This window comes from Pinus tabuliformis, chromosome J (assembly GCF_031772625.1).
Source record: "Pinus tabuliformis cultivar Carrire ecotype Pingquan chromosome J, CPIR1, whole genome shotgun sequence".
Lineage (NCBI taxonomy): Eukaryota > Viridiplantae > Streptophyta > Pinopsida > Pinales > Pinaceae > Pinus > Pinus tabuliformis.
The window spans coordinates 133,862,662-133,884,095 of NC_142295.1; the positions used below are offsets into that span (position 1 = coordinate 133,862,662).

Consider the following 21,434-nt stretch of genomic DNA (forward strand, 5'->3'; position numbering starts at 1 on the left):
AAGGTCCCGTGTTCCGTATTTTACGTGCTGAACACGAAAACGGCCCTAAAATGTGTCGAAAATGTTTTTCATCGTGTCCTGCATCTGGAAAACGCGTATTCCGTTGATAGAAAACGTTGCCTGCATAAGCTGCAATTTGTTTTGAAAGAAACAAATAATTTTTGAGTGGGGCAGCTTAATGATCAAGTCTAGGCCCTAGTATTGATATGCTATTCATGGTAATGTTAAATTCTTAAAGTAAAAGTTACATTCTCCTTAATCTTCATTTTCATCTTTTTACTTAAATTTTTAACATTACCATGAAATGACTCAGGGTGTTTGAGAGTGGTTCCGGCCTCATTGGATTTCATATGGAGAAAGTAGAATTTTAGATTTCATTCAAAATGCAGCAGACTTATCAGTTTTTCAGGATTTCAGGATTGGTAGATTATAATGTTTCTAGGTGACACCACCTGCCTGGGCTACCCCTGCCACCAGTAGAGGACGTGGTCTACCTCCTATAGCTCCTACTTCTAGTTCTTCAGCTTCTAGAGCGTAGCAAACTCCACTGCCAACTCCACCAGCACCAACATCTACATCTAGAGGGAAAGGGAAAGCTGTGGCATTTTCTCGCAAGAGGGGCAGAGGAAATCAATAGGATTAGACTTTAGTTATTTTCTTCATTTTATTGTATATGACTTTATGGCATGATGAGATACATTATTATATTTTTTGTTGATATTTTGAGGCTGAGTTGGGACTCAGGAGTCGGGACTTACTATTCAGGACATGATTCAATGTTATGTGTGATTTTAGCACTAGAAATGATATTAAACATCTTATATATTAGTTCTTTTATCATATTTATGTGTCAATGTATTTATTTTATGTTGTAGATGGTTAGATATTAAAAAAATTGAAAAAAAAAGAATATTTTTGTACCAAACGATTTTTTCCGATTTTTTCCTCGCGCTGATATTATCTCGATAACGATTAATGCAACATTGTTGTAAACACTGAACAATGATACATTTTGATTTTGATGACTTAATGGAAAATCTGCATTTTATGGTTTTAATATCTAAGTTCTAAATTTATAGTTAGTAGTAAGTACTTAGTAGTTTCTTATGTGCTTGTAAGTTGTACATGAACAATGAACATTGAATATTCAAGAATCAAGACCAAGCATATCACATTCTAATTTCTAAATAGTAAATTTTGATTCTATTTATTTTTTTAAAGTGAACTATGAACTTTGAGAAGTAATTATATTTTAATTTGATTAGATAAGCTGCAACCTGCAATTTAATATGGATAAAAAACTATATTTCAGTATATATATATATATATATTTTTTTTAATTAAATATATATAAAACATGTCCTCCGTGTCCTGTTTCCAGGTCGCTGCGTTTCGTATTGAATACTTGTATTTACGTGTCCTCTGTGTCTCGTGTCCTCGTATCATGTGACTTAGTACCCAGGTGAAAATAAGTGAGTTTCTCCTCCCAAGATGGCTCGTTCTAGCTGTGCGTTTGACCCGTGAATTACTGCAACTACTGCTGGAGGCAACCTGTGGTTTGGGGTCTAAAAAATCCACCAAAATTCTGCAAAATTAGGAACAAGCTCCTTGATACCAATCCAACAAAACCCAAAATTGTTATGGGCTAATTCTGAACTCTCAAAATTACCCAAAATTAGTACTTCACTGGTTCTGCATCCCACTTGGAGAACGACTGCTAATTTCCCTTTGATTCCTCCCTCCAAATGGCTGGAAATTTTTTGAAATGCCTCCTTGGAAATTCTAGCCAAATCTTTGCCTCCAACTAGCTTCTCCTTGCTGCAAATCTGGCCCACGAAATTCTGCCCAGAAAGCTACTGCACAGGCCCTAAGGAGGACGAATTTGGTTCTCTCTGTAGTTGCAGTTCCCAGCCTTGCAATTTAACACGAAATTTTGTCCCCCCTCTAGGAATACTTTTCTAAATTCCTCGGCTGAAACTCCTCTGGAAATGCCCTCAACTCCGTGGTACGAAGTCTTGACTCTGCGTCCTCCTGTCGCTCGAACTCGCTGATAGAATGGCTGAATAGGCTCACGATCTCTAGCAATCTACTTTCCAATCAACTCAGAAATTCTCTCCTAGGGTGGCACTCTTAATCCACCGAAAGAGCGTTGGGATTTTCTCCTTGTAAATCCATGTCCTCAACAACACCAGTTGATTTGGCTGAACAACTCAAACAAACTCTCAATGTTAGATGAGCAAAACAAGGAACCCCAAAATGAGCTCGCTTTTCCCTCTTTCTAGTTGATGTCCCTTCATTTCCTTGTGGTTCCCATTAATTTGAACCCCCTTGAGCCTTTCCCTCCTTGCGGATCGAATTTCTCCTAAGGGTTCGATTTCTCCCTTTGTGTGGTCCCCACTACCCATCAATCTTTTAATTTTTCATTTCTTCCTAAGTTGGCCTTCTTTCCCTTACAAATTGAATTAAGTCTCATACCCCCTTTTCTCCTAAGTCCAAACGCCAAATACGTGTCAAGTGTCAAAATTGCAAAATTGGGAATTCATCTTAGCTTAATTTATTTGTTGGGGACATGACAAAGGGTGAAACTGTTGAAATTTCTAAGTATTACTAGTTAGAAATTTTATCTGTATTCTCTGGTTTATTTCGCCTACTTGTCTAATTACTAACAAGTTATTTACTCATATAAACACTAAAATAAACACAATACAGTCTCAACCATCTACAAATCAACACCTGAAAGAAATAGACAAACACACAAGTGACACCGTTATTTTTGGACAATTGTCCCCGAAAAAACCCAACTTGGGAAAATCGGTGCAGCAATTCTGAGGGTTATATTATTATGCAGTCTTTCTGAGGACAATATGGTGCCAAACTGGCTCACCCGACAGAGAAAATAATCAGGTAGTAATACCTCTCTATTCGGAAGCAAATATTTAGAAAGTCTGCCCCACGAAACCCTTTCCAACATAATCTAAAGCTCAGCGTCAGCCGTCGTGGCCTTTGTGTTAGCCTGAAACCCTATGCGTCAGCCTTTTGAGGCTCTGCGCAGCCTCTCTGACCCTCTGCGTCACTTCTGTAGCCTATGCGTGGATGACGCAGGCCCTTCTGGCCTCTGTGCAGTCCCTACTAGCTTCTGCGTGGCTCCCTCTAGCTCTACGTCTGCCTCTCTGCCCCTGCGCTAGTCTCTCGGCACTATCTCTGACTCTCTACCTCGTACTCATTGCCCCTCGCTGCAAATCTGATCACTGATTCAATTTCTCTTAGCAAACCCCGCTCTAGAAAATCGAATGACTGATCACTCTGGTGTGTTCTCCAACTGATCCTCAAGCCTCTTCTTATACTTTTCCTGTTGGTCCTTCAACAGCCGAGATTACATCTCTAATCAATGACTAAGATTAGATTTGGCTTGATCCATGTCATTTGGAACCTTCTAACCCAATCTTATATTAATAACCATTAATTCCTAAGTTTAGACTTAGGAACTCCATTAAAAATATTAATTATTTTAATATTTCATAAACTAGGTAGAATCTGCCCAAACCATTTCTGGGTCTTGGAGATCTCGTGTGCTTTAGCCTCTCCACCATTTTTCATGGCTAGAGAACATCTGATGCTACCCCAAATCAACACTCCCTCTTAGCGAGGACTGTGCTTTAGTAATACTCCACAATGAGAATCACTTTGATTAAACGACACTGGTACCTGTGCTGATGCTAGGCTTCCCTGCCCAACATCCTCTGCACTGCTGCATCTTGTACTGCTGCCCATGGCTCTCCACTGCCACTGCTGCATCCGTACGCTAGCTCCCTCTGCATCCGTGTTGCTGCTGGTCCTTTCTCTCAACACTGCATCTGCACTGCAACCCCCTCTCATCATGTTGCATCATGCCACTGCTAACTACTACTGCACTGCAACTCAGTTACTGAGAAGTAAGTAATTGATTCACCCAACTACTGACATCCATGTCAGGCTAGAAACACTCTCGATGTTGAAGCTCTCTTTGTCGCTATACTGTGCTCCCTCTACTGCCTCTGTGCTGCTGCAACAACTCTGTGCCTCTCGCACCACTGCAAACCTCTCTGTGCCATCTTGCACTGTTGCAACCTCCTCTGTGTCTCTTGCACTGCTCCAAGCCTCTCTGCGCTGCCAGGGACTTCTGCACTGTAGCACTCTCTGCCACTTCATCCAATCCGTTTCTACCGACATTCGGCATCCTGCTACTCTCACTTCGGGGCTCTTGTAGCCAGGGATAATCCAAGAGTTTGGGTACCTCAAGGATCATGCCCCGCATTGCCTGTAGTCCTCTTGACTACAGCTTGATGTCTCCCCACCTCTTCTCTAGAGGTACATGAGCACTCATGGCACAATCGCCATCCTCCTCTACTTCCTTTTCTGCCTTTGTTGGCGCTGCGTTGGAGTCAGACGCCTCTCCCTTATTCTTCTTCCTTAGACACTGGTTCGCATAATGCCCCAGTTCCCCACAATTGAAGCACTTTATCTTGGAGAGGTGCTTTTTCTTCCTTTTCTCCCACTTCCCCGCAAATGCCAGAGCTACATCCTCTTCCTCCTCTTTCTTGGCTCGGGCCCCTTTGCTGCTACTTCCCATCTCGGTCAGCGGTCTGATCTCTTCTTGGCGAAGAGTTGCCCACAATTCTTCCCAATCTAGAAGATTTGCTCTGCCCAGAATGCTCTGGACGAATGTCTCCCACTCTTCAGAGACTGCGTTTAGGGCGGTCCTCACCATCAACTCCTGATCCGGCGTGGCCCCTATGGAAGTTAGTTGGTCCCGGATCTCCTTTAATCTGCTGAGGAAGTGATCTATCTGCTCCCCCTTCTGCATCTGGTATGACCGCAACTGATTCTCTAGTAGCATCTTTCTCTGCACGGAAAGTATGCTGATACAATGTCTTCAAGGTGTCCCACATTTCTTTTGCCGTCTCCTTCTTGGCAATATGCTGGACCACATGATCGTTGACCCCATCAAGGATTATGCATTTCGCCTTGGTCATCGCTTCCTCATACTTTTCATTGCAAGTTGGGTCAACTGGGATAGCCACGGTTCTCAAGGTGAGGGCCTTGATGTGATGTCTATCTAGAATGGATAGGATCCTGGCCTTCTAGACGACAAAGTTGGACGCCCCGTCCAGCCTGGCCTGATCTCTCAGTCCATTCATGGCCATCACTTTGCTCTTCCTTTCGACTCCTCTGAGTCTCTACTTCCCTCCTGGAAGTTCTCTCTTTGGCTCCCTCTGAGTTGCTACTTCCCTCTTGGAAGTTCTTGCTAGACTCTCTCTGAGTCTCAATTTCCCTCCTGGAAACCCGCTTGCCAACTGTCGAGTCGCACCTCTCCGTTCTATGCACTTGCAACACTGATCTGGATTTCTTGGCTAGAAATCTGCCTAGGTAGCGACTCCCTCTACCTTGGTTTTGCCCTATTAGGTATTGTTCTGTCTCGGCAGCAACAACACCCCACCAGCTTCACTCCCCGCAATTTGCCCACAACTTCCTATGCCCCAGCAATTGAAGGACTGAGCCTCTAGGCTCTGCGCAATCCCGACATTGGCTTAATTTCTCCACTAGCCAACTGCGTCAACCCTCCTGGTCTCTGCGTGGCTCTTCGTGAGCCTCTTCTAGGCTCCTCAGCCTTTGCGTTGACCTCCCTCTGGCTCATACTGATGAAGTAGTCCCTCTGTGTCAACCCTTCTCTGCTACTTTCTGCTACGAAAAACTTCTGTCACTCGGGACAGCTGTTTCTGCTGCAAATGCTCTGATTTAGCTGGTGCCTTTAGCTCTTGTGATCTGCAACCCTCTTATACCATGTTGAAATTTCGAAGTATTACTCGTTAGAAATTTTATCTGTATTCGCTGGTTTATTTCGCCAACTTGTCTAATTACTAACAAGTTATTTACTCATATAAACATTGAAATAAACACAATATAGTCTCAACCATCTATAGATCAATAGATGAAAGAAGAGAAACACACAAGTGACACCATTATTTTTGGACAATCGTCCCTGAAAAAACCCAACTTGGGAAAACCGGTGCAACAATTCTGAGGGTTATATTATTATGTAGTCTTTTTGAGTACAACTGGGTGCTAAACTAGCTCACCCGACAGAGAAAATAATCTGGCAGTAATACCTCTCTATTCGGAAGCAGATATTTGGAAAGTCTGCCACACGAAACCCTCTCCAGCACAATTTGAAGCTCAGCGTCAGCCTGAAAGCCTCTGCGTCAGCCTTCTGGGGCTCTGCACAGCCTCTCTGACCCTCTATGTCACTCCTGCAGCCTCTGTGTGGATGACGCATGCCCTTCTGGCCTTTGCGCAGTCCTTGCTAGCCTCTGCGTGGCTCCCTCTGGCTCTGTGTCTGTGTTGGTCTCTCGGCACTATCTCTGTTTCTCTGCCTCGTACTCATTGCCCCTCGTTGCAACTCTGATTACTGATCCAATTTCTCTTTGCAAACCCGCTCTAGAAAATCGAATGACTGATCACTCTGGTGTGTTCTCCAATTCACCCTCAAGCCTCTTCTTATACTTTTCCTGTTGGTCCTTCAATGGCAGAGATTACATCTCTAATCAACGGCTAAGATTAGATTTGGCTTGATCCATGTCATTTGGAACCTCCTAACCCAGTTTTATATTAATATCCATTAATATTTTATTTTTCCTACGTTTAGACTTAGGAACTCCATAAAAATATTAATTATTTTAATATCTCCTAAACTGGGTAGAATCTGCCCAAACCATTTCTGGGTCTTGGAGATCTCGTGTGCTTTAGCTTCTCCACCAATTTTCATGGCTAGAGCACATCCGATGCTACCCCAAATCAACACAAACCATCAGTGAAATGATCTTAGACTTTTTTTTCGGTAATTTCCTCTCATTTCCAAAAGTTGTTTCCAGGCATTTTCTGCAGTTTCCTAAGAAATCTACTCAAAATTTTCTTCCTGAGTGAACTCTAGCCTTTCTAGAAACTCATTTCTTGCTGTTTCTCATTTCCTGTTTCCAATACTGATGGACTCATGTAGTTTCTTACTCTGTATAAGCTGCTGAGATGATCAACTCTTGAAAAATTGGCTAAACTTCGTGTGAGAATGTTCGGAGTACTGTTCCAGAATACTTTGTTTCTCTTATCTTGTACTTGTTTATATTAACATGCTACCTAAATCTTGTTTAAAGATTTAGTATTTTCTGTCTATAAAAATTGCTTGACACCATTGTTCTGTTTTGATATTTGATCTTGAACTAGTGAATTGAGTTTGCAAGAAAATCTTCTTTTGGTATTTACTGAAAGTTGAGTATAACATTGTTGATGATCTATGCAGGCATTGCAGCAGAGTGAAGACTCGAGTACTGAAGAAAAAATGTCCATTTCACATATTGCAAAACGACCAAATTTGATAGTGGAAATACCTTCAAGAAGTCTGGATGATTCTATTCCCAGTGGCTTGAAAGTAAACTTACCACCAACTCCAGGTTCAACAAAGAGGACAAAAAGAGCCCTTATACCACGGCCAAGCTTCAAGAACAGGGCATCTACATCGGAGGGTGAAAAGACTGTTCTGCTCACCCCAACGGCTTCATCAGAATCACCACCACCTTATGAAGGAGATCGGATATCTCGTACTCAAAGATCATTTTCACTAACAAAAATGTTTGTGCCACTATCTGCGAAAAGAACATCATCCATGCCAGTCAGCCCGGATACAGATTTGTGTCTGTCAGCCCCTGAATCAGCTCATGGAGGACACATGGTTGAGACACGCGCTTCGACTGTAAGTGCTTGTTGCCTTTCCATCTATTAAAGCTATTAAAGTATTTGTTTGCTATCTATTTTTTTTCCTGATGTCTGCTATCTTCATTTGTGTTATTGTCTAATGCTTCCGGGTTTGTATGCAATGATCCCACCTTGCATATACTCCAATATGTGCATCATGAGGAGAGCAAGTTCTTGGGCTGGAAGAGACGGGGTGCATATTGGAGGCAGAAGAAACATATTTTCTTGTCCTGAATATGATGTTTTCAGATCTATCTCACCATGCATCATAGAATGAAGCCATTACCTCCTACCTCATCCTTTTTCCATCAGTTTAAAGTTAAACCATAGTAGCAAGATTTGGCCATATTGGCCTTTGTTGTATGGAAATTCAGCAGCAATATAAAATTCAGCAAAATTTTGGTATTATTATAGACATGGTATGGTCAATTTACTTTTTCATGTCTTTTATAAGACACCCCATGTCGTTGATACCAGTCTACTCATAAACCCCAAAAACATCAATTTCTTTCTTAAAAACCCGTAATAAATGTATATACTAAATATAATCGTCAAATTTTCAAGGATTGAATTTATTTTATTATATAATGTGTGTTCATGAGGCTGAAATTCTTCTGAAATTTGGAAGAACACATATTTTTGTATTTATGAGATGTATACTTCTGTGTTGGAGCTGTATTTGGTATTTTTGTTTTGCATTTTTTCCTCACTGAATCATGTTAAAATCCACATACGTATTTGAATCTTGTTACTGTGGTCTAAACAAAAGATAACAAATAAAGCAACAACTGTTATAACATTACCTCACAGTAGCTGCAAATTCAGAAATGTTGGATCAAGATGTTAAAGGAGATAATTTGAGTGTGCCCTGTGTTCTACATGCATGCAGATCTGGAAAATGATTGGAATAAATAGCGGTGTTGCGAAATCGCGATTTTTTGAGTTTGGCGATATTATCGCCCGATTTTCACGCTTTTTTGTTTGGGAATTTTTATTTTTTTTCCGACAATGTTTTTGATGAGGAGGAGGTGACACAACCTACCCAGGCTACCCCTGTCACCAGTAGAGGATGTGGTTTACCTCTTGTAGCTCCTAGTTTTTCAGCTTCTAGAGCACAACAGAGTCCACTGCCAACTCCACCGGCATCTACATCTAGAGGGGCAGAGGAAATCAGTAGGATTAGACTTTAGTTATTTGGTTCATTTCATTGTATATGACATTATGATTCATGATATGAGATACATTATTATTTTTTTTGTTGATATTTTGAGGCTGAGTTGGGACTCAGGAGTCAGGACTTACTATTCAGGACATGATTCACTATTATGTGTGATGTAGCACAAGAAATGATATTACACATCTTACATATTAGTTCTTTTATTATATTTATGTGTCAATGTATTTATTTTATGTTGTAGATGCTTTAGATATTAAAAAAATTGAAAAAAATGAATATATTTGTACGTTACGATTTTTTCCCGATTTTTTTCTCTGATTTTTACGATTTTTTCCGATTTTTTCCCCTCGCCGATAATATCCCGATAACAATCACTGCAACATTGATAAATAGTACATAATTTTGCAGGGATTTCAAATCCTTTATATTCAAACACTGAACCTTTTAACGTAGAAAGTGAAAACTAATAGGGAGATTCAACATGATCAGTGCATTGAAAATGTCATTTCTTTTTGAGTATTTTTGGTCTTCCTTCTCCGAACCCTTTGTTAAAGCTTATTTGGACAGAAACGATGCCTTTTAGCTATTTTCTATCTTTATTATGAGTTTCTTTGTGAAGCCTATTTGTCACTTTCATACGATGGTTCTGTTCATAAGAGTGGTCCTTTCCTTTATCCATACAAGTTTATATATTATTTACCTCCTTATGTAGAGTAGTGGGATCACAAAACTTTCCACAGGTAAATTAGAAGATTGGTTGACCCTTATCAAATTAGCTTTTCAGGTGTTATTTGTAAAGGCGTAGCTGCAAATTCTGATATTGGTATTCAGGCTGTGATAAATTATTTCAAGATCTTTTAAAAATATTGGTGATATATCATTGGACATTCAACTCACTGACATGAAATCACAAAAAAAATCACAATTTTTTGAGACCCTTGAAATATGCGATATATTAAAAATATTGTGATATTTCATCAAAATACCCAAAGTCAATGCAATTTATTTCCAGGGCCACAATTTCTTGGTTATAAATACTCGAAAGGACATTTTGTTTGCTCATTTTGTAGAGTAGGCGATTGAGAGAAAATAGATTACCATTCCTGTTGACTTTAGGAATGGAAAAAGAGTGTTTTTATTGCTATTAGTGGATCTATTTTGCAGTGTGCATGTTAGTTTATGTAGCTCGGACAGGTGTTCTAGTCTCAGATTGTGTCTATGAGCTAGGGAACACATTTTCTCCAATATTTAGAAAATGTTTCACAAGAAAAGGCCTTGATTATAATTAATAAGCTAATTAATTAATTTTCCTAAGGCCAACTTAGGGAAATGGTTTAATTAATCAATATTAATTGGGATAAATCGATTTTCCTCTAGAGACTTTCAGAAAAGTGATTGGAAAGAGTCAAGATGATCTTAGTCATCAATTGAGATTAGATCATGGCCGTTGATCCATCAACGAGAGATTATAAGAGGAGATCGATAGGCACTTGGAGAACACAAAAAAGACCAGTGAGAGATTGAGACACAATATTCCAGAGATAGCAAGGGCACAAAGGTAGCCTAGGGGCATCAATAGAGAGAAATCAAGAATGCTTGGAGATAAGATTTCCGGAGGATTTTGTCACAACGATTTCCAAAGAGAGTTGGAGATCGATTTTTTTGTAGAAAGAGGTCGATTTTCCAGTGGTGTGAATTGCTCCAGAGAAGGGGTGTGAATTACCCTAGTTGTAGTGCAAATTGCTTTGAGAGGACGAAGTGCTGGAGCGAGTAGAAGTTGCAAGAGAGGTCGATTTGCACAGGAAGGTCGATTTCCCAGTTGAGGTCGAATTCCAGTAGGAGGCCGGGTTATTTCCTTAGCAGTGCAAGTTTTCCAGTGACAGGGCCGTATGTGTGAGCTGAGCAGAAGCCAGAGGGAAGCCAAATTGCTCAGAGGAGGACGAGTTGATTCTTGGAGGAGAAATCGACTTGCAGAAGTGATAATAATTTTCCGGAGGTTTGCTAATTTATGACAAACGATTTTGTAATTTTCTCCATCACAAATTTGTTGAAGAATAATAAAATTACTCATTTGCAGAACTGGTTTTTCCCACACTGGGGTTTTTCCAGGGACATTTGTCCAAAAATATTGGTGTCCATTATTTTTGTGTGTATAATTTTCTCAGTTCTTGTGGTTATTTATTTTTTAGTGAAGTCACAGTTGTGTTTTATTCAATATTTGCCGCAAATAATTTGCAAAAGGCAAATAGTTTAATTTGATAGGAGAATAACAACTAGTAACTGCAACATAAATTAAAATTTCACATGGTATTAGAGCGGATCTGAGGGCAGAAGAAAGATTTGCGCAGACACAGGAGGAGAAAAGTCTAGGGTTTTAACCCAATTCGAGTTCTTCCGGTTATTCTCCAGTTTATTTGAGTTTTGCTATATTTCTAGAGATGCCTGCAACAGGTTTGAGAGATCAGGACAGGTTGGATGGAGCCTCCAACTTTGGCATGTGGAAAGCCAGAATGTCATTCCTATTGGATGAGTTTGGATTGAAGGAGTATGCAGAGAATGTTATTGCCGTACCGACAGATCCACAACAACTGACCACCTACAAAAGGAGAATGCCAAAGTGAAGAGGATTATCCTTGATGGAGTCAAGGACCATATTGTTTCACATATTGTAGAGAAGGACACAACGAAGGAGATGTGGGATGCTAATAAATATGTACTAGAATCCTACAAAGAAAAAGAAGCTGATTCTTAGAGAGAAGCTAAGGACCATCAAGATGCAGAAGGGTGAAGACATGACTTCCTACCTCACTAGAGATCGACTTGCCAGAGATGAATTAGTTGTAGTTGGTGATAAGCCTAGTGATGACAAACTAGTGCGCATAGCACTAAATGGGTTTTCCAAGGAATGGAGTATGTTTGTCCAAGTGATTTTCGGGCGAGATACACTTCCAGGATGGGATCGCCTATGGCGTGACTTCACTTAGGAGGAGCTTAGGCTCAGCTTAGTTAATGGCAGTAGCAACGATAAGACTTCGAAGGTTGAGAGGGAGTAGGAAAACGTGGCCTTAGTAGGGAAAGGGAAAGCGAAGAAGGGGTCCAGAGAGGGATCCGACTTAAAAGGAGAGAAGAAAAAGGATCTATCAAAGTTCAAGTGTTATGGCTATCATGAGTTTGGCCATTATGTCAGCGATTTTCCTCACAGAAAGAAGGGCAAGAAGCAAGTAACAACTTCAACAGATGCATATCATTTCTCCAACAGGATGGAACAAAAATTCACATTTTTAGCTTGCCTATCTAGCTCAACATCATAGGGTGTTTGATATATAGACAATGGAGCGTCATTCCATATGATAGGAGTTAGAAAGTACTTCTCCAGTTATAAGGAGGACATCTGATTCCAGATTTAGATGGGGAACAAGTCCAAGTGCAACCTAGTTGCAAGAGGGACTGTTCTATTTTAGAGGGAGAATGGCAAGATGATTCCTATTCATGATGTATTGCATATGTTAGGCTTGGGGATGAATTTGATCTCGTATACATCCTTTAGGACAAAGGATACAATGTTATCTTTAGAGGGGCGAAGGTGTTGTTGAAGCACAAGGATTGGAGGTCACCTATAGCTATTGGGGTGGAGCGACTGGTTGTACAAGCTACAGATGGACACTCCTAAGGCACTAGTTAGCAGCAACAATCCAAGGGATTAGGGGGAGCTATGGCATAGCAAAATGAGCCATATTCATCATGGAGCATTGAGATTGCTTCGTGAGATGGTGACAGGTGTTCCAGAGGTGAGCACAAAGCATGATGATGTTTGTAGAGGATGTGTGTTGGGGAAGTTTGTGAAAGCAACTTTTCCAAGGAGTGACAACAGATCACAGGGGATACTTGACTTAGTGCATTCAAATATATGTGGGCCAATGTCGACGAAATCTCTCCATGGGTAGAAGTATTTTGCGACTTTTATTGATGATTTCTCCAGGAAGACCTAGATCTATTTCTTGAAGACCAAGGATGAGGTATTCAGTTGCTTTCAGGAGTTTAAGGCTCTAGTGGAGAATGCGACAAGCAGAAAGATCCAGACTCTTCAGTCAGACAATGGAGGTGAGTACACCAGCAAAAAATTCTGAGAATTCTGTGCTAGGGCAGGAATCAAGAGAGAGTGGACGGTTCCTTACAACTCGCAGCAAAAAGGGGTTGCTGAGAGGAAGGACCGCTCTATTTTGGAGGTAGCTAGAGTGATGTTATGTGATCAAGATCTCCCACATTATTTATGGGCAGAGTCATGCGATATGACGGTTTATATTCAGAACAGGGTCCCACATAGAGCACTTGGCAAGATGACACTTGAGGAGGCATTCACAGGAAAGAAGCCAGATGTCAGTCACTTTAGGATGATTCGCTGCTTAGTGTATAGTCACATTTTAGGAGAGACACATTCGAACTTAAATCAGACTACAAAACGAGGTTACTTCGTTGGGTACAATGAAACCTCGAAGGCATATAGGATCTTCATCCTAGGGGCGAAGAGGATTATAGTTAGGTGGGACGTCAAGTTCGTGGAGGACAAGGTGTACGGGAGGTCCAGAGAATTGCCAACAACTAATGATTAGAGTGAGAAGCCAATAGAAGCTTCTAGAGTTGAGCAACATGATCAGGGGCGGTAGAGCACGAGTGCAGTCACTAGTACGAGCAATAGCTCAGGTGCAGGTGTTCCTAAGAACTCGCAAAGCATGGAGCAACAAATGCAGCAGATCAGGGAGATGCATCAGGAGGATGTCGAGGTGGACATTCCTTACTCCACTGTTGGTAGGAAAAACCATGAGGTTCAACGGACACTTAGGGATGCTCAGGAGTTCGTAGGGACTCATAGGACAAACAAGATAGAGCAGAGACAACCAAAGAGGTACACTAGCCACATGGCGTTGGTCAATCAATTTGTAGATAGCGAGCCTTCCAGCTATTAGGAGGCCACATAGCAGTGGGTGTGGCGAGATGCTATGGTTGAGGAGTATTCCTTGATCATGCAGAACGATGTGTGGGGGGTTGTACCTAGATCGACAAATATGAATAGTGGTTGGATCACAATGGATTCATAAGATCAAGCACATTGCAGATGTCAACATCAATAAATACAAAGCTAGGTTTGTGGCCAAGGGGTTTTCTCAGAAAGAGGGAATAAATTATGAGGAGACATTTGCTCTTGTGGCCAAGTACATTTCTATACGAGTCATGATCTTGTTAGCAACATAGATGGGATGGTAGATCCATCAGATGGATGTTAAGATAGCGATCTTGAATGGTGAACTGGAGGAGGAGGTGTATATTGGACAACAAGAGGGCTTTGTGGCTCACAACAGAGAGACCCACGTGTGTAGGTTGAAGAGAGCTTTGTACAGGCTCAAGCAGGTTACTAGGGCGTGGTATGAGTGCATCGACAAATACTTGCAGAGCATGGGCTTTGTGAAGAGTGAGGCAGATGCTAACCTCTACTACTTGGTGGTTGGGGTGATGTACTCATTCTTGTCCTATATGTGGATGACTTGTTCTTGAGATGTTCACTGGGGCTCATATAGGAGCACAAGAGGGATCCTACAACTCAGTTGGGATCCTGCAACTGAGTTCGAGATGAAGTATGTGGACTCCACCTTGTACAAGCAGTTGATAGGCTCTTTCATGTATAAGGTCAACATTAGGCCAGATATGTCCTATGCAGTAAACTCTCTCAGTCAGTTCATGGTGGAACCGAAGAGAGTGCATTGGATGAGAACAAAACATGTGTTGAGGTATTTGCACGACACTATCGAGTATGGGATTATGTATGCTCGAGGTGATGGTGTCAGGTTGGTTGGATATACTGATGCAGACTTGGTAAGTAACACAGTGGATCGGAAAAGGACTTCAGGGTGCTACTTCAACATGGGATCAGGAGTTGTTTCTTGGTATAGCAAGAAGTAGAAGGCTGTGGCATTGACTTCTGTAGAGGCAGATTACATAGCAACAAGCATGGCTATATGCAAGGCTATATGGCTTTGTAAGCTTCTAGTAGCCTTGTTTGGTTAGAGGGTTGAGATGATGGTGATACACTGTGATAATTAGAGTTGCATCAAGTTGTCAGAGAATTCAGTGTTTCACGATAGCTCTAAGCATATAGACATCAAATATCACTTCATCAAGGATTGTGTGTAGTTAGGATTGTTTAGCTACAATATATACGCACAGATGAGCAGGTAGTAGATATACTAACGAAAGCTTTGGGGAAGACAAGATTCATCTTCTTCAGAGACAAGTTGGGTGTTATGCAAAACACCTTCCTCGCTAAGAGGGAGTGTTAGTTTATGTAGCTCAAACATGTGTTCTAGTCTCAGATTGTGTCTATGAGGCTAGGGAACACATTTTCTCCAATACATAGAAAAGGTTTCACAAGAAAAGGCCTTGATTATAATTAACTAGCTAGTTAATCAATTTTCGTAAGTCTGACTGAGGGAAATGGCTTAATTAATCAATATTAATTGGGTAAATCGATTTTCCTCTAGAGACTTTTAGAAAAGTCATTTGAAGGAGTCAAGATAATCTTAGCAATTGATTGAGATTAGATCATGGTCGTTGACTCATCAAGGAGAGATTATAAGAGGAGATTGATGGTCACTTTGATAACACACAAAATATTAGTAAGAGATCGAGACATAGTATTATAGAGATAGCAAGGGCGCAGAGGCAGCGTAGGGGCATCAACAAAGAGAGACAAACAATACTTGGAAACATGATTGCCGGAGGATTTTTTCATAGCGATTTCCAGAGAGAGTCGGAGATTGATTTTTCTACAAAAAGAGGCTGATTTTTCAGTGGTGCGAATTGCTCTAGAGAAGGGGTGCGAATTACCTTAGTCGTAGTGTGAATTGCTCAAAGAAGATGAAGTGATGGAGTGAGGAGAAATTGTAGGAGAGATCAATTTGCATAGGAAGGTCGATTTGTCAGTTGAGGTCGAATTCTAGTAGTAGGCCGAGTTATTTTCTCAGCAGTGCGAGTTTGGCAGTGACAGGGCCGCACGTGTGAGCTGAGTAGAAGACAAAGGGAGGTCAAATTGCTTAAAGGAGGCTGACTTTATTCCTGAAAGAGAAATCAACTTGTAGAAGTGATAAAAATATTTTTTCAGGAGGTTTGCTAATTTACGACAAACAATTTTGTAATTTTCTCCATCACAGATTGTTGAAGAATAATAAAATTTTGTCTTTGACTGCGATTTCTTGATTCTGTAGTGTAGCTTCCCAATACATCGCATTTAGTTTGTTTGTAGTCGACGTTTCGAACAGCAACGATGGTTCATCATCAGGATTACTCATCTACATAATTGGTTTTCCCCACACTAGGGTTTTTCCAGGGACATTTGTCCAAAAATATTGGTGTCCATTATTTGTGTGTGTGCATAATTTTCTCAGTTCCCATGGTTATTTATTTTTTAGTGAAGTTGCAGTTGTGTTTTATTCAATATTTGCAGAAGACAAATAATCTAAACTGGTAGGAGAATAATAGTTAGTAACTGCAACAGAAATTAAACTTTCACAGTGCATTGACTCCCATCTATTGTATTGTATTCATATATATGTGTCAAAATTTAACTTGCATATTTTGTTTTTTTGAAATTTAAACAAATGTTTATAATGTCCATTGTATTTTCATCTTGTTGTTGAATGTTTGTGGAAGACTAAACATTTTTGTAGGTATGATTATTTTCCCAACACTCGTGTTCATTTGCCTTAACTTTTTTGTTCCGTAGGTTTGATCAATGCCCTAGAACATGCTGAAGGCTTTGGAGTTTGGACCCATTGTGTTATCTTTTCGGGTTACTTCGAAAGCGTTTACACCATTTTATAGGTTGCTTCATGTGATGTGGGGTGCATGGTGTATGATTTGTCCTTGATTGGTCCATGATGGACATGCACATGTGGAGGTGGTTTGCTTGTGGATTGCTAGACCCTGTATGGATGTTTATGCAGTGTTCTTCCTTGGAGGGTTGGAGACCTTTAGACAACTTAGTGACATTCTTCATATTGGGAAAATGTAGATTGGTTGATTATTTGGAGGATGCATTTCTTTGGAGGAGGAGCTCTTGGCATTCTAGAGGACGTTGAATCCTAGATGGCATGGGGTTACTTTGATGCGTACATGGAGGCTTGTACTTGACTTATGCTAGCTTGGGTTGAGGGAGTGGACATGTAGGTGGGAGGATCCAAAGGATGCACATGTTCTAAGAGTTGTGTTGGAGTTTTGGAGCACTTAGATGAGGAGGTAGAGTGTTCATGCTTTGGAGCCTTGCTTGTGGATCTTTATCATCTTGGATCTTGACGTGTGCCCCTTTATTCTAAAGTGCTTCACATGTGTGAGCCTACTTGTGTTTTGTTGGTTTCTTGTAGTGGACTAGGTCCACTTGATATGGTAGAACTCTCTTTATGCTGTATATAAATAGAGGAAGACACCGTATATAAATAGAGGAAGACACTGTATATAAATAGAGGAAGTAGAGTCATTCTCATCTATATTCTTGTGGCGATTATTCATCCACTTGTATTATAGATGCGAGGAGAGGAGTGCTAGTCTCTTTCTCTCTTTTATTCTTTTCTTTTATATCATCTCTCCTGTCTTGGAGCACTAGGACTTCTTGGTTATTCTTGGATATTTTTAGGTTAGGGTTTCTACCCTAAGGAGACAAGGAATTTGAGTTTGGTAATAAACTCTATGGTTGTACTTGTTGAGGAGGAAGAGAAGAGGAGACATTTTGCATGAGGCCTATTACCACAAAATATAGTAGGCCTTGGAGATGGAAACCCTACAAGACGAGAGCTAACAATGGGGAAGAGGCCCACTGTCATTATAGCCAAGGTCCCCTGCTCTTTATGAACTTCCACTGATGGGTGGAGTCTTGGTAGGAGGGAGATCATTAAAAATAGATATGCTAGGTATAAGGCACAAAGTGATCAAGCTAGAGCTCATTCATGAGAGAGACTTAATAATGGTTCAAGGCTTCAAAGAAGCAAAATGCTCTCAGAGAAAAGTCTTAGAAAAGAAGGCTCAAGACCTAGGGTTTTGAGATTTTTCGATGGTGATAGGTTTCTACAAGGTCAAGGCCAGAGAGAAAAGGCTTCTTATGATATACTTCAACAAGTACTAAGCTCATACAACCTTCAAGGAAGTCCTCAAGTTGAGGGGAAAAGAACTAGGGTTTCCCTCTTGGAGCAACACCTAGGCAAGAGATTTTATGGGTGAAATTTGAGTGGATGCCCACCAAACTTGGAGAATAGATAGCCTATACCCTAAGCGTGATGTTTAAGCCCTCAAATTGCCAAAACGTCTCATCCTTAAAATTTCGCTGCAAGCCCTAAATTTTCGCCCTAGCCTTAAAAGGACCGATTTGAAGAGAGAAAATTACAGAAAAATATTAGGATTGATCATCAATGACTTGGACTAGTGCCTTGTCCTTTAGGCATATGAAGTCAAGGATGATATATATAAGCCAAATCTTTTCTAAGAAGGCAAAAGAAATTGATGCCCTAGGTATCAACTTTTGGCATTTACCCATTTCAAAAGAAAATGGAGTTTGATGGAGATTAAATATTTCCTCCACTAGGAACATTCATTACATGTTGTACAATGAATAACATATGCAATACTCAACTAGATAGCCTTTCAAATTTAATTTTCAACAATTAGGGCACAAAATAGCATAGCCTAGAAGCAACAATTCCATACATTAGACAATTTCAAGATAGAAAATCTTCAAGAAAAAGCATTTACAAGACAACATGTAGTATATTCATCCATTATCCAAAGAAGTAACTTCAAAGACAATAAAAAATAACTTCCAAATATCGAAATGCATCTAATAGATCTCCAATAGCCAAGAAGGAACAAGAGAAAAATTCATACAAGAGGTCAAATTGTCCAAAAGATGATGATGAGAAATTAAATGAGGTCTCTCATATTTATACATGTCTAATCAAGCCTAATTTTAGCCGAAAGCCCTCTTAGTTGTTAAATGATGGGCAAAAACTAATTGTGGTTTCAAGGCAACCACGTAGCCAATGTGAAATCATAAAAGTTAACCAACAATAGCGCTGAAATGCTGACGTCATCACTGCGTGGGCCTCTTGGAGGCATGCGTTGAGCTCCCTTGGTGCCAAACGGAGTCAACATGGCTCCAAAAATCATCCTCTAGGGGTTGGCCCCTAGATATCCCATGCAAATCATCATGTGGACCATTTTTGTTTTTGGGGCACAAAATGGATCTCATGGGTCTCCTGGTGATAAAATAGTCTGGATCTACTCCATTGTTGCGGGCTCAAAGAATGGTGCTAGCCATCCCATGTCTCAAAGGGTGAGACAATCCTCATCTGGGCCTTAGATCAACTGCCAAACCATAAGTGCACTTCTAACCTTGCTAGGGGCATACTGGTCCAATTGCATCATATCATGAATGGTGGTGCAAAGTGCAGACTATTGGGGTGCTGTAGGTGCCCATGGAGTGGGATGATGCTTTGCAAGTGACAAGAGTCCCTTGGTTATCATTGCTTCACCTATAAGGTGTCATATGATCCTCTAGTGGACTTAGGCCCCAGTTAAGTTGCTCAGCCATTGAAGAAAACCACTTGCCACTCACACATAATGTCCAGTGCTGTGTTTTCACCATTATGTACAATTAATCGTTAGTGCATCTAAGTGAACCAAGCTTGTTAGTTAAGAGAAAATTGAGACTTCATGTGGGGCTTCTCTTCCAAAGTTGGGGTTTTGTTCTCGAAGTAGTGTTACCTCCCTAGGTAGGAGTGGCTAATAAATGATCCTATTAGGTGTTCCTAACACTTAAGGGGAAAAAGATGTCCTTGGTACATCCTTCAGTTAATAAATGGGGTTGAAGTGGTCTTAGAGCCAAGCGCCATGGGTACAAGGGTAAAAATAATTAGGAAGTCCAGATATTGGGTATAGAGATGTGAGGAGGGAGCAATCGTGGTTGCATAAGTTACCCCAACTTTTGTTTTTCCACTCCTCTTACCTTTTTCTTTTTCTTGCTTTTTCTTTGTATTACTGCTAGAAGCTCCAGGAAATGAGAGCATGTTGTGAATGATGTATACTAGTTATTACCCCCTTAAAGGTGGGGAAATTCATCGCCCACTGGGGTTGGGATGTGCATGGGTTCCTTTAATGATGTGATGGGGCAACTATAGGCCCGAGGAACCAGGGTGATGGCCATAATGATAAGGGGTAGAGCTCATGCTTGGTTTTTTCCCATGTGCTATATTAAATGTCCTGGCCATCTTTTGCATTTTATAATCTTCTTTTTCTTTTGTTTCTTGCTTGTGGCCATGATATGCTTTTAATTTTCTTTTAGCTTCATCAACCTCCAGGCAACGTTTTCAGGATTGGCCCATTAATGTGGACGGGGGGGGGGGTGTGCAGTGCCCTGTGGACCAAATGGTCATGTGGACCTAGAGAAGGAAAATGGTGAAATAGCTTTTGTAATGTGCGGAGGTGTGTGAAAAATATGGAATGGAAAAACAGGAGCACAATACCAAAATCGGGGTTTCCCGAGTAGTGCCCTTTCTAAAGCCATAGGCCAATAGGGGAGATCCCACAAGACTAGGATTGATGATTAACCCCCCATTTAAGATGAGGGAACAAAACCACAATCAAAACCCTTCCTTCTTCTAAGTCACCAAATAATCCATGCCCAAAATGCCCAAATGAAAAACAAGCATAAGCACCCGATTGCATAATGGAAAACATACCTTTTGGGCTGGATTGCCCACCTTCTAGCATATGCTCTTGACAAACAGGTAAGGAAACATACAACTGATGCACGGAGCGAAGATAGAGTGGCACATCACATTGACTATAAGGTGGTTGTCAGGAGCTGCTGGTTGCCAACTGGAAGAAGATGAATAGGAGAAAGGCTCTCTTAGGGGGTACCCACTTTCGGTGGAAAACAAGGCCTATTACCCATCAAAAGTGGATAACCCCTAGGAGATTTTTTTTCTTCTCTTTTCTGATTAGCCAACCAACCAACAACCCTATCATGATCCATATATAACTTTACTTCAAATCTCTCCACTCATTGCTCTGATCAATGCTCTCTCCCATATAGTGTACTTCTTGAAGGAAGGTCGGTCAACTATCAAACCGTAGAATAACCATTTCTATAATCATTTGCTTTCATTTAATGTTAAGTGAATTATAATATGGATTGTAGGATAAGCTGGATGATTGATTGCTCTTGATTGTACCCTTGTTCCCATACTTCACATGGGAGGTTATCCTTTACCCCTAGTGTAGTGTGACCTCCCCAAAGGCCTTTCTTTCCATTGTTCAGGAGAGGCCCTAATTGGAGCCACTAATTGATATAGCATGCCCAAGGTAATCCATGCACTAATTGATATAACATGCCCAAGGTAATCCATGTAGTGATTGATATAATGTGCCCAAGGAAATC

The 21,434-nt window shown here is 40.7% G+C and overlaps 1 protein-coding gene across 3 annotated transcripts in view; it reads left to right on the plus strand.

Moving 5' to 3' along the window:
• Window positions 1-21,434, plus strand: part of LOC149225983 (uncharacterized) — a 154,641-nt gene that overhangs the window by 73,936 nt on the left and 59,271 nt on the right. For all 3 annotated transcript variants that reach the window (XM_089377362.1, XM_089377364.1, XM_089377363.1), the window contains exon 3: window positions 7,331-7,780. In XM_089377362.1, the coding sequence (XP_089233488.1) occupies window positions 7,331-7,780 (450 nt within the window). The remainder of the gene's footprint in view (window positions 1-7,330; window positions 7,781-21,434) is intronic.